The sequence below is a fragment of the Rhizophagus irregularis genome, chromosome 6 (genome assembly GCF_026210795.1).
Source record: "Rhizophagus irregularis chromosome 6, complete sequence".
Taxonomy (NCBI): Eukaryota; Fungi; Glomeromycota; class Glomeromycetes; order Glomerales; family Glomeraceae; genus Rhizophagus; species Rhizophagus irregularis.
This window is the reverse complement of record NC_089434.1, coordinates 4440879-4452683: the sequence shown is the minus strand read 5'-3', so window position 1 is coordinate 4452683 and position 11805 is coordinate 4440879. Positions and strand designations below refer to the sequence as shown.

The following is an 11805-nucleotide window of genomic DNA, read 5'->3' as shown; positions in this document are numbered from 1 at the left end:
CAACTTTTAGTTCTCTATACTCTCTATCTAAACTATAATGATTCTGTTGACATCTTCCTGGACATCTTTTACATCTTTGACCTAAGTCAGTTTTAATTCTAAAATTTTGAAGATTGGGCATATTAAGAACTTCTTTGAGTTATTCAATAGTTAAATTCATTTTTAAATTTGGGTTTCAAGTTTTGGGTTTTTTTATTTCTGAAAAAGGTTGTTGTTTATTATTAAACTTGTGATTTGTATGATATCTTTTGTTCTAAATGCTATCCTTTTTATAATAAATTCTTTCCCCGCAGTTTAATGATCATCATCAATTTTACTGGTGCATCTTTAGATGATCTTGGTGTATCTTTTAAATTATTGTTTATATTTTTAAATAAACAAATTCTCCTTGTGATAATTTGTTTACATTATCAGAATAATATTAAGATTTGGGTTTTAATTGTTCAAATTTAAATTCTAATTTTCTGTCTAGAAATTCTAAGATTCTTTTATGCCAAAAAAATGTTTCATTACTAATTTATTTCCTTAAATGTTCAATAAGACTTGGCTTTCTTAATTTGTTTATTGCACTAAATTAATTAATTTTAATTATTGTTTATATTTCAATCTTGAAAGTGCATCAGCATTACCATTTTTCTTTCCTGGTCTATGTTCTACAAAGAAATCATATTGTTGCAATTTCATTATCCATCTTGCACACCTTCCTTTTGGAATTTTCTCATTTACTAAACTTTTAAGAGCTGCATGATTAGTGATTATCTTAAATCTTTTATTTATTAAGAATTTATGGAAATATTCAACTCCATATATTATTGCCAAACATTTCAAATCTGTAATAGGATAATTTCTCTCAGTTTTATTGGTACTTCTACTGGCATATGCTATTACAATTCCTTATTTTTATCATTTTTCTGAACTAATATAGCTTCTAATTCATCTGCTGATGCATCTGTTATCAAAATAAACTTCTTCTTAGAGTTTGGGTGTGACAAACTTGGGCTTTCAGTTAGACATTGTTTTAACCATTCAAAGGTATTTTGTTGTTCATCTGTCCATTCATATGGAACATCTTTTTCTAATAATTTATATAACAGTTTGGCTTCTTGGAGAAATCTTTAATAAATCTCCTTTAATATAAATATAATCCTAAAAATGATCGTAACTCTGTCAAAGTTTGGGGTTCTTTTATTTTACTAATTATTTCTACTTTCTTAGAATTGGGTTTTATTCCATCTTTACCAATCTCATGACCTAAAAATTCAATTTGTTGTTTACAAAATCTGCTCTTTTTTAATTTTACGACTAAATTATGTTCCTGTAATACTTTAGTTACATGTATAATATGATCTTCAAAATTTTTAGAGTGTATCATTATGTCATCAATGTAAACTTCAACAAAATCTCCAATAAAATCGTATAAAACATTATTCATTAACCTTTGGGCATTTTTAAGTCCAAATGGCATACTAACATTAAATTCAAATAATCCTAATGAACATACAAAGGCTGTTTTCTCTTTATCTTATTCATCCATTTCTACTTGATAAAATCCTGCTGCTAGATCCATACTTGTGAACCATTTTGATGTTTCATATCATTCTAGTAATTCATAAATTCTTGGTAAAGGATATGCGTCTGTTTTAGTAACTTTGTTAAGTGCTCTGTAATCAATACAAAATCTATAAGTACCACTTTTCTTATTTGCTAATGTTACTGGGGATGCCCAAGGACTATATAATAGTCTAATCCTTCCTACTTTTAACATTTTCTCTATTTCTTTCTTTATGAATTTCTTTTTTTCCAAAGTTTCTCTATATCCTTTTTGTAAAATTGGGGTTTGACCTTTGTTTATTACTATACGATGTTTAACATTTGGTACTAAATTGGGCTTTTCCTTATCATATTCCATGATATCCATATACTCTATTACTAATTCTTTTATTACTTTCTCTTTATTGTTAAATAATTCCTGAGACCGCTATTTGGGTTTTCTCCTTGGTTCTAATAAATTTCCATTCCTTCTAAGAGGGTATTTACTATATGCCGATAGTAAAAGGCTATTTATTAGGTATTATTCAACAAGTTTTTTCTATTGTATGTGGACAATAGAAGGTGATTCTCAGAGCATGCACCATTTGCAATGACAGCTTCTGCCACTCTGTCACCACAAGAATTTCATCTCTTTTATAAAGTCATAAAATTTATAATTTAATAAAAGGTTTATTCTTTATTATATAAGAATATGTCATAATTATAAAAATTAAAAAGAATTGTTTAGAAAAAAGGAGTTAAAAAGAACTAAAAAGAATTAATAAGGACTTATAAGAACTGAAAGGAACTCCTAATACTAAATCAAAAAGTTGGGGTTTATATAATAATTTCCATGTTGATCCTTTGATCAACGTAAATAATAATAAATTAATTGTAACTTATTACATCATTATTATTAGGATGATCTTCATTTCCGATCCAAATTACTTCGGACTATTAATGTTACACAAAATATGGATGATTTCTATAATTCCGAAATACTTTAATATTTAAGCTAAAATTACTCCTGGATTTATGGCCTACAATATCAAGCGCAGATGGTGGTTATATCAAAAAATCAACAAATAAATGGTTTAGGCTAAGAGATCAAAGAAATTTGAATTTCAATTTTTTTAATTGGCCGGTTCCCCAGTTTCAAAAAATGCATCATTAAATTTATCATAAATATTAAATACACTATATATACGTTAAAGTTAAATTCGTGATCATAGTTTGTCTTGTAGTTTAATTTTAATCATTTATGTTGCGAGTGTGATTTTATGAAATAAAACAATTGTTTTAAAATTTATTAGATTAATAAAATACATTAAAATATGAAATATTACAGAAAGAATAAACGATTTTATAAAAACAATTTTTTTTTTAATGAACAGTGAAAAATCACCACCAGCAATGATTCATCACCGAATCAATTCATAAAAACCGAAATAAGAAAATAAGAAAGATAAATCTTTTAAATAACCTAAACAAACGACAAATAAAAAAAAATTACTTTTGTAGTATTATATTAATCTAGATTTTTCAAATAATTTATAGCACATTTTATATATATAAATATATATAAAATAAAGAATTAATTTAAAATTCACCCTAGGTTATTTTTTAATTTTAATCACCTTAGGTGAAATTCACCCCCCTTGATTTGTGTTACATTTCACAATTATTTATTTATTTATTTATCACGTTATGATTATAAAAAAAAAAATTTCTTTTCTAAAAAAAATTTTAAAAGCTTTGTTATTAACACATATTAAACACTTTGACTCAGTTTTGTTACTTATATCTTGTGAAGCTACAGGTATTTTATACAATTCATAGTATATTTATTTCTAAATTTCTTTCGTGTTATATTTTCTAACTTCAGAGCGTAATTTCGTCACTTTAGTCAAATGAAATCAACTTTCTTTATTAAGTGAAAGTTGTTCAGCTATGTCGAAACTACTTATATCTTGAATATCATAAACGTAGGTATAATACTTGTGGAAATATTCATGTTTTTTATAATAACAATAATTTTTGAATTTTTCGTTTTCCGTTTGTTAATTTCAGAGCGTAATTTCACTACTTCAGTCAAATGAAATCGACTTCCTTTATTAAGTAAAAGTTGTTCACCGATGTCGAAACTACTTATATCTTAAATTTCATGAGCGTAGGTATAATACTTGTAGAGATATTCGCATTTACGTAATGGCAATAATTTTCGAATTTTTCATTTTTTGTTTATTAAATTCAGAGCGTAATTTCACTACTTTACTCAAATGAAATCGACTTTCTTTATTAAGTGAAAATTGTTCAGCAAGGTGGAAAACACTTACATTTTAATTTTCATGAGTGTAGGTATTATGTTTGCAAAGATATCCGTATTTTTCATATTGGTACTAATTTTCGAATTTTTCTTGCTAAGAATATAATTTCACCATTTTGGTCAACATTTTAGCTATCAAATTTTATAATGCTTTAATAAAGTAAAGAGGAAAATTTTAATTTATAATTTATTAAAAAATCAGTTTTACTTTACATGTATAAATTTTAAAAATCATATGACCAGGTGATTTTCACCTGGGGTGAGCGTTAAAATTACCCTAAAATAAATAATAAAAACGTGAAATTATTAATTTTTTAAAGCCCTTCTAGTTGTACCGATGGATCTTCTTCTCTTTGAATCCCAGCAATCAGGATATTTCTTTATTCTAACATTGACGCAATACAAGTAATTGTTACCAACGTCGTCATCCCATCTGAATCTCATTACACAATCTTTGTTATCACATTCATCGTGCGGTACTTCAACAAATGCAGTGAATAAGCCTTTTTCCATACCACATGGGCCTAAGTTCTCGAAAGTCTTGAAATCTTTATCATATTTATCACCATATCGAGATATTTGCATTAAACAGTCTCCACCATGAGTAATAGTTCTATTATAGGCGATTAAAATTTTCTCACCAGGTTTGTATGTTGTAACTGGGCCTGGACTATCACCGGCAATACCACAGGGAAATTCTTTGGTTGGGTTGGAAACCTTAGCAATTATATCGGTAACATTATGACCATATGGAAGTCTGGGAGTAGGGCTAAGAAGAATACCATGAGCTGAAACTCGTCCAACGAGTCCAATCAAAAGTGTGAAGATAAAAACGAAGTTGATAGCACCGGAGATTTTGGATTGAACCATTGTAAGATTCAGTAAAAAATAATTTTCGTTAAAAGTTTTTTTTATCGTATTAGAGAACAGTTTTTAATAAGTAAATTTGAATTCTTATTTTATTATTTTCAAAATAAAGACCAGTGAATTCTTTGCTACTTCAAAGTCAGAAATTTTTAGGGATTTAAATATCTTTTCAGAAGACAATCTGTTAAACAATTTGATTTATTAATTTCTCTCCCGGCGCGTAGCATTATGTAATACCTTAAATTTTCCCCTTCAAAGTTTCAGCGCGTTATTTTTGATTAATTTGTATAATTTTAACAATTAAAAAATTTTTTTTTATTCTAGAAGAGTTATAGTACAAAATATAAAATCTTTATTTTTTTATTTATATTCGTTTTTAATTATTGTTTATGTTATGCAGATAATCGGTTTCACATATATGAAACGATCATGAAAATCGAAATTTTTAACTTAAAAAAAAACCAAATATATATATATGAAACGAACAGAATAATAGTTGCATTTCTAGAATTCCAATTGTTGTTGATCCAAGTTTAAAAATAGATTTTGGTATGATAAATCATTACGGGACTTTTAATCGTGTAACGAACATTATTTTTCTTTAGCAATGGAAATAAATTAACAATACGTTTTAATTATGAACCTTAATAAAATTTTCTTTGTAGATACTAATTTTAGAGTTCTAAAAAATTGAACATTATTTCCATAAAAGTTGTATATTCAATCTCAATTATGGAAATAATTATACGGATAAAATTTTTACGATAATATTACAAAAATAACGTAATTGAATAATATTTACAAAGAATTATTTAAAAAAAGAAAAATAATTTATAAGTATTTTATTATTATTTATATAATTGTACTTATAATAATATCAGAACTAAACGTCCATTGATAAATATTTCAATTAACGTAAGACAAAAATTATATAAATAAAATTTTTCTAATAATGCCAATAGATCGCTATGGATCTTTTGGAATTTTTTTTTAGATTTTTTTTTCTAATAATAGATATAATACGTGAGACAGGTATTGTATAAATAACAATTTCCATTTTTTTTTAATAATGTCAATAAAATGAATAAATCTAACAAAATTTTTCAGAATTTTTTTTTTTGAAATTTTTTTTCTAATAACAACAATATATATTGGTATAATACATAAGACAGGTATTGTATAAAATTTTCTAATTTTTTTTATAATAATGCCAATATATCGTTATAGATCTTTCAGAATTTTTTTCAAATTTTTTTTTTCTAATAATAGATATAATACATAAGCGTATAAATAAAATTTTCCGATTTTTTTTTCAATAGATCGTTATAAATATAACAAAATCTTATGGAATTTTTTTTTTTGGATTTTTTTCTAATAATATATAAGACGGATATTGCATAAATAAAAGTTTGGTTAATAATACCAATAAATATTGTAAATATGACCAGTTTATATTATACATATATTACTACTAGTAGTAATGATATTATTAATTCACTTAAAAATATTTACTGTACTTGTTCTGTTATTTCCACAATAAAATGATAACCCGTCCTGTAAGAAATTTGTTATTGAATTGCTTTTACTGTTTATAATTTTAATATAAGCATTTCGACTTCAGGTAAAATCTACCTCATTCATAGTATAGTAATTATATTTTATGTTCTATAAATTAGCTGTAACCTCCTACATATTACTATAATCATATAAACAATCCGTTTCATCGTAATGTATAATAAGATGAGAACAAAAAAACATACCCTAAAAAAATTTTTTTGGAAAATTGATCACATGTCAGAGTTTTTTTTATAGGGACATTATAAATTTCGTATAAGATTATAAGCCGTAGTCAAAGCATAAACAATACGTAGAACGTGTGATAAGTATATTGTTTTATTTAATATTTGTATTTGAAACACATTTTATTATTTATGTTTCGTCATTTGAATATTAAGAAATATATTTCTAAATTTGGAAACAATTAAAATGAAAATTCATGAAATTACTTATTTTGTTACTCTATTACACTGGTCGGGTATTACATTAATTTTACGTACCCCGTATCTCATGATTTCATTTCATTACTATATTAGTGCCTATCCGATGCATGGCGTATGAAATATTTTATATTTCTCATTATCAATAGCATTAAACATTAATTATTTTAATTGAGCGAACACTAATTTATTAGAATTTTGGGTGTTGATGATCACCGGTAATTGAAATTATGATGATCGACCAGCATTAAAAAAATATAGTGCCGGTAAAAATTGATAATTCTGGCCAACGGTAATGATCACCCCGGTAATTATCAATTTATTAAACGAAAAATAATTTATTACTACGATGCGCTAATCAATAGGAAAGAAAAGCTGTTATCATATATATTATGCCTTTCTTACAATTTTTATTATAAATGTTCACCATGAAAATTTTGCGGAAGATTGTTCTCACGTATTTGAACAAATAAAACAGATAAGCAAAACAATTATCTTAATAAATCATTTTATTATAGCCAATAATTACAAATTAAACCACATATGGAAATTTCTTACTAAACGATAATAGCCTGTGTATCAAGATTATTTGATATCATTGGTGTAGATGTTACACAAGAAGAACTTCTTACAAACGAACAATAGCTTGTGTATCAAGATTATTTGATATCATTGATGTAAATGTTACACAAGAAACTTAAAAATGATTGTCGTTTGGCCACAAAAATAAGTATTTAACGTTAATTTTTTTTTAATTTTTGAATTTTAAAAATTTGTGAAATAAAAACTTATCAATTTTCGATAGAAACATTATTTATTTTATTTCCGAAATACAACTATTAGTTTTCAATAAAAGTCACTTAATTTATCTAACTAGGGCATTCTTTTGTATTAAAAAATTAAAATTGGGATCATGTAGGTCTTATGATAATCGTGTTAGACGAAATTTTTTTTCTTTTTTTTTAAAAAAAAAAATAACAAAAATAAAACATCATGAAATTTTTTTTACATTTTTCAATTTGTAAGATATATTAACTCCCAGATTTTTTTTTCTATTTGCATACTTTTACTACTTTAGTCGTCCAACTTCATAAGGTTAAATAAATTTTAATAGAGACAACTAGGAATTTTATTGATGGCTTTATTAAGATTAAATAATCAAGGTAAGTTTTTAATTTATTTTTTACTTTTTACTTTTATTTTTATTTTAATAAAAATTTTTTTTTGATTTATAGGAGCTGAATATGATAATCCTGTAATTGAGTCAGCAAAGCCAGCTGTCAATATTTCAGTGAGGTTATCTACTGCAAATATTTCCATATTTCAACTAAATGATAACCCATACAAACCAAGTCTATTACGACAAACATTTTCAGAAGAATCCAAACTATGTACTGTTGAAAGTAATAACTACACAGGGCATATTCCAATTTTCAGTAGTACATTTAATCAGCCAAATTCTTCTTATCATGTGGTAATTGAACCTTTATTAGGAATTAATGAGAAAACTTGGATGTTGTCAGGTAATATACATATTTTTTTTAAAAATTTTTAGTTTTTTTAATTTTTTACTAGAAAATAGAAAAATTTATATTTCTTTACTATATTTAGGTCTGTTTAAGACAGGACAACATTCAGATTCAATTACAGGGTTATGCACAATATTTTCAGCCATTGACATACTAGCAATAAATACTTTGACATCAAATTTATTTGGTCTCAAAGTATTTTCAGCTCTATTATCATAAAGATCATACTTTGTGGTATATCTTTGTTGAAGATATACCACAATTGATTATTCAGATATTGTATTTTAATAGTGTTGTAACATATGATCTTATTCCATCACTTGTACTTATATCTGGTGGATTAGTTATATTAAATAAACTAATTTTAAGATCATATTATTTGTGAAAATTAGAAAAATCACAAGATTTACTGCACCACAAAATGATCGACATATTATAGTATATTTTTCTTATATTTCTTATTTTTTATATATTTTATTTCTTATGATGTTTATAATTATTTTATTATATTTATTTCTTTTATTTCTTTTATAATTTATATACTTAAAGGAAATGTATTTTATATAAATATATCATGTATTTGTCTCAATATGAGATAGATTTACTAAATAAAGATACAATTTTAATCTGCAATTAAGAACTCCTTTTTGTGTGTAAGGATTTTGATTGAAATACTTCATAGCAAGCATCTTCCTGAAGTTATTCATAATTACTGCTCAACAGACTGAGCTGGTCAACAGCGTTAGTGAGATGTTATCATTAACATGATAAATTAGAGACTTTAATAGAAATAGACATTTATCAGTTCTTTAGGATCAGTAAGGTCAAATGTTGAACATTCTACTACTGATTTTGATTTGTGAATTATGATATTATTTTTACTATCAATTTAATGAAAATATAATACTTTAGACTGCTGCACCATAAAAATGTATATGTTTTTTTTTGGAACATTGTTTATTGGATGAATATGAAAAAGATGATTGTCTTTAATTTCTTTTACCCAAACAATAAATATTTTTCCTTTTGGTCAATAAGAGCTTCATATTGTGTGCTATATTTATATAACAATCTTATTACATTTGGATACTGAGCATTCAAATCAAAAACTTCCAATTTGAAATCAAAAATTTTGACTTGAGAGTTAATTGTGTATGGGTCACAACATTTTAAAATGCATATTGATTGTATGTGAATTATGTAGTTAGCCAAAAAACAGAGCTGAATTCCTGATTGCCGATCATCTGGACCAGAAAATTATGGCAAGTTGAGTTGGACTAAACTATCAGGCATTGGGTGGGTGAAAAATCAAGCATGGATTGACAAAATGTTACACCATGCCTGATATTTTACCTGTTCATGCTTGATATTCATCTGTCCGTACTTGATGTTTATCTATCACATGCTTGATACTTTTATCTGTATGTACTTGATGTTTATCTGTACGTGCTTAAACTGCTTAATGTTTTTTATCTGTATGTGCTTAATGGTTTTATCTACATTTTTATCTGTCCATGCTTTATGTTTTTGTCCATCTGTGCTTGATATTTTTATCCATCTGTGTTTGATGTTTTTGTCCAACTGTGTTTAATTTAATCCAACTATACTCAATAATTTTATCACAGGATTGATATTCTGTCGATCACATGTTTTTAAGTTTAGCGTAGTTTTGAAAAAATTTTTTTTTTAAAATTTTACATGAATTTTTTGATAGAGAATTTCATTAAAGAATTTTTCTTTAATAGATTCACTGAGAATTTTTTTTTTTGATAGAAATTTTATCATAGAATTTTTTTTTAATAGGTAAGATATATATATTTTTTTTGATAGATAATTTCGTTAGTGTAAATTTTTTTAACAAGGGAGATTTTTTTTTTGATAGAGAATTTCGGTAAAGATTTTTTTTTTAATAGAAGGGAAGTTTTTTTTGATATAGAAATTCTTTTGAGAATTTTTTTTAATAGGTAAGAATCTTTGAATTTTTTTTTAATAGCGAAAATGTGTTTTTTGATGGAAGATTTTTGTTAGAAATTTTTCTTAATCAGAGATATTTTTTTTGATTGAGAATTTCATTAGAAAATTGCTGGTTGAAAATTTTTTGATGAAGAATTTTGTTTAGAAATCTTAATAGAAAATTTTATTGAAAATAGTTTTTTTTTAATAAGTGTATCGAGAATTTTGGCTTGAAATTTTTTTTAATAGAGAATTTCATTAGAGAGATCTTTTTTTTATAAAAAATTGATTGAAAATTTGTTAAATTTTACAATTTTAATAAATTTTTTTTTTTTAATAGATATTATAAAATAAATGGTTTGCTAGTAGTTAAAGTTCCGCATGAGCTAGCTCGAGCTGAGCCAGAGCATAGCTCAAGCTCGGCTTGAATTAAGAGAGCTGAGTCCGCAATGAACTGAACCACAACAAATATTGGTTCGAGCTTTTTGAGCCAAGCTGAGCCATATAAATCCCGGCTCAAGCTGAGCTGGACTTGAGCTGACTCGAGTTGGGCTTGAGCTTTACTAAAAAAAAAGAGAGAAATGGCGTCAATGATGTTTTATTACACCATTATGCAGCCACACACTCACGAAATAACACCTACCACATATTCCATAGCCAGAGAGATGAAAGATGAAAAGAAGTGATGGGAGACAAAAAGAAGTGATGGGAAGATGAAGAGGAGTGACGGGGAAGAAAAAAGTGATGGGAGACGAAGAAGAGTGATGGGAGACGAAAAGAAGTGATGGGTGATGCAAGGAGAAAAGAAGTGATGGGAGATGAAAAGGAGTGATGGAAGACACAATATTTTGTTAGTGAATGTTATGAAAATGGAGAAGGAACAGAAAAGAATTTTGAAAAAGCCTTTCATTGATATCAAAAAGCAGCAGAAATGGTAATATTAAAGCAATGTTTAATTAGTAATATGTTATGAAAATGGTGAAGAAACAGAAAGGAATTTGGATAAAGCTTTTCATTGTTATCAAAAATCAGTAGAAAATGGAAATAAACTTGTAGAATGTAATATAATTTTATTTATTTAAATGGATGGAAAATTAACGACAAAAAAATGATAAAATTTAATAAAAAATCAGAAATAAATTTGCACAGTATAATTTAGGTTTATATTAGTTGATGATCTTCTTATTATGTATCAGTACTGCTGTAATTTCTTTTCTATTTGTGCTTATTCAGAGATATTCTTGATCTTACAGACAGAGATCATTTGACACAATTTGCATTATTAGCATCTTCGCGATGTATTTGTCACTTAATTGAAATATATTCTTTAGAATTTATCCTGAAAATATATATATATATATCTGTCTTATCTTACATAATGTGTTAAAATGTTAGACATTTTAATGTTAGAAATTTATATTGTAGCTTTGGTATTACTAGTTTCGGCCAACCCTGATAATTAATGATTATCTTCTATCGTTGTAACCTCTACATGATGTTCAGGTGAAACAGACATAAGTTAGCCTATATCTAGCTAAGAATGAGCATTGATTGAATCTCAAGGTATGGTAAGCTTTTAAACTACTTTTTAACGAAAAAACTA

The 11805-nt window shown here is 25.8% G+C and overlaps 2 protein-coding genes across 2 annotated transcripts; one reads left to right on the top strand and one right to left on the bottom strand.

The window, feature by feature from the left end:
• Positions 1–4106: 4106 nt before the first annotated feature.
• OCT59_026656 (uncharacterized protein) lies at positions 4107–4726 on the bottom strand (the record flags this gene model as incomplete). The annotated part of the gene is made up of 2 exons (XM_066143320.1): positions 4107–4133; positions 4277–4726. 2 exons carry the CDS (start codon positions 4724–4726, stop codon positions 4107–4109), a joined length of 477 nt encoding a protein of 158 aa, XP_065992850.1.
• Positions 4727–7855: 3129 nt separating this feature from the next.
• On the top strand, positions 7856–8468 carry OCT59_026655 (uncharacterized protein; the record flags this gene model as incomplete). The annotated part of the gene is made up of 3 exons (XM_025308406.2): positions 7856–7883; positions 7956–8243; positions 8332–8468. 3 exons carry the CDS (start codon positions 7856–7858, stop codon positions 8466–8468), a joined length of 453 nt encoding a protein of 150 aa, XP_025180475.1.
• Positions 8469–11805: the final 3337 nt, after the last annotated feature.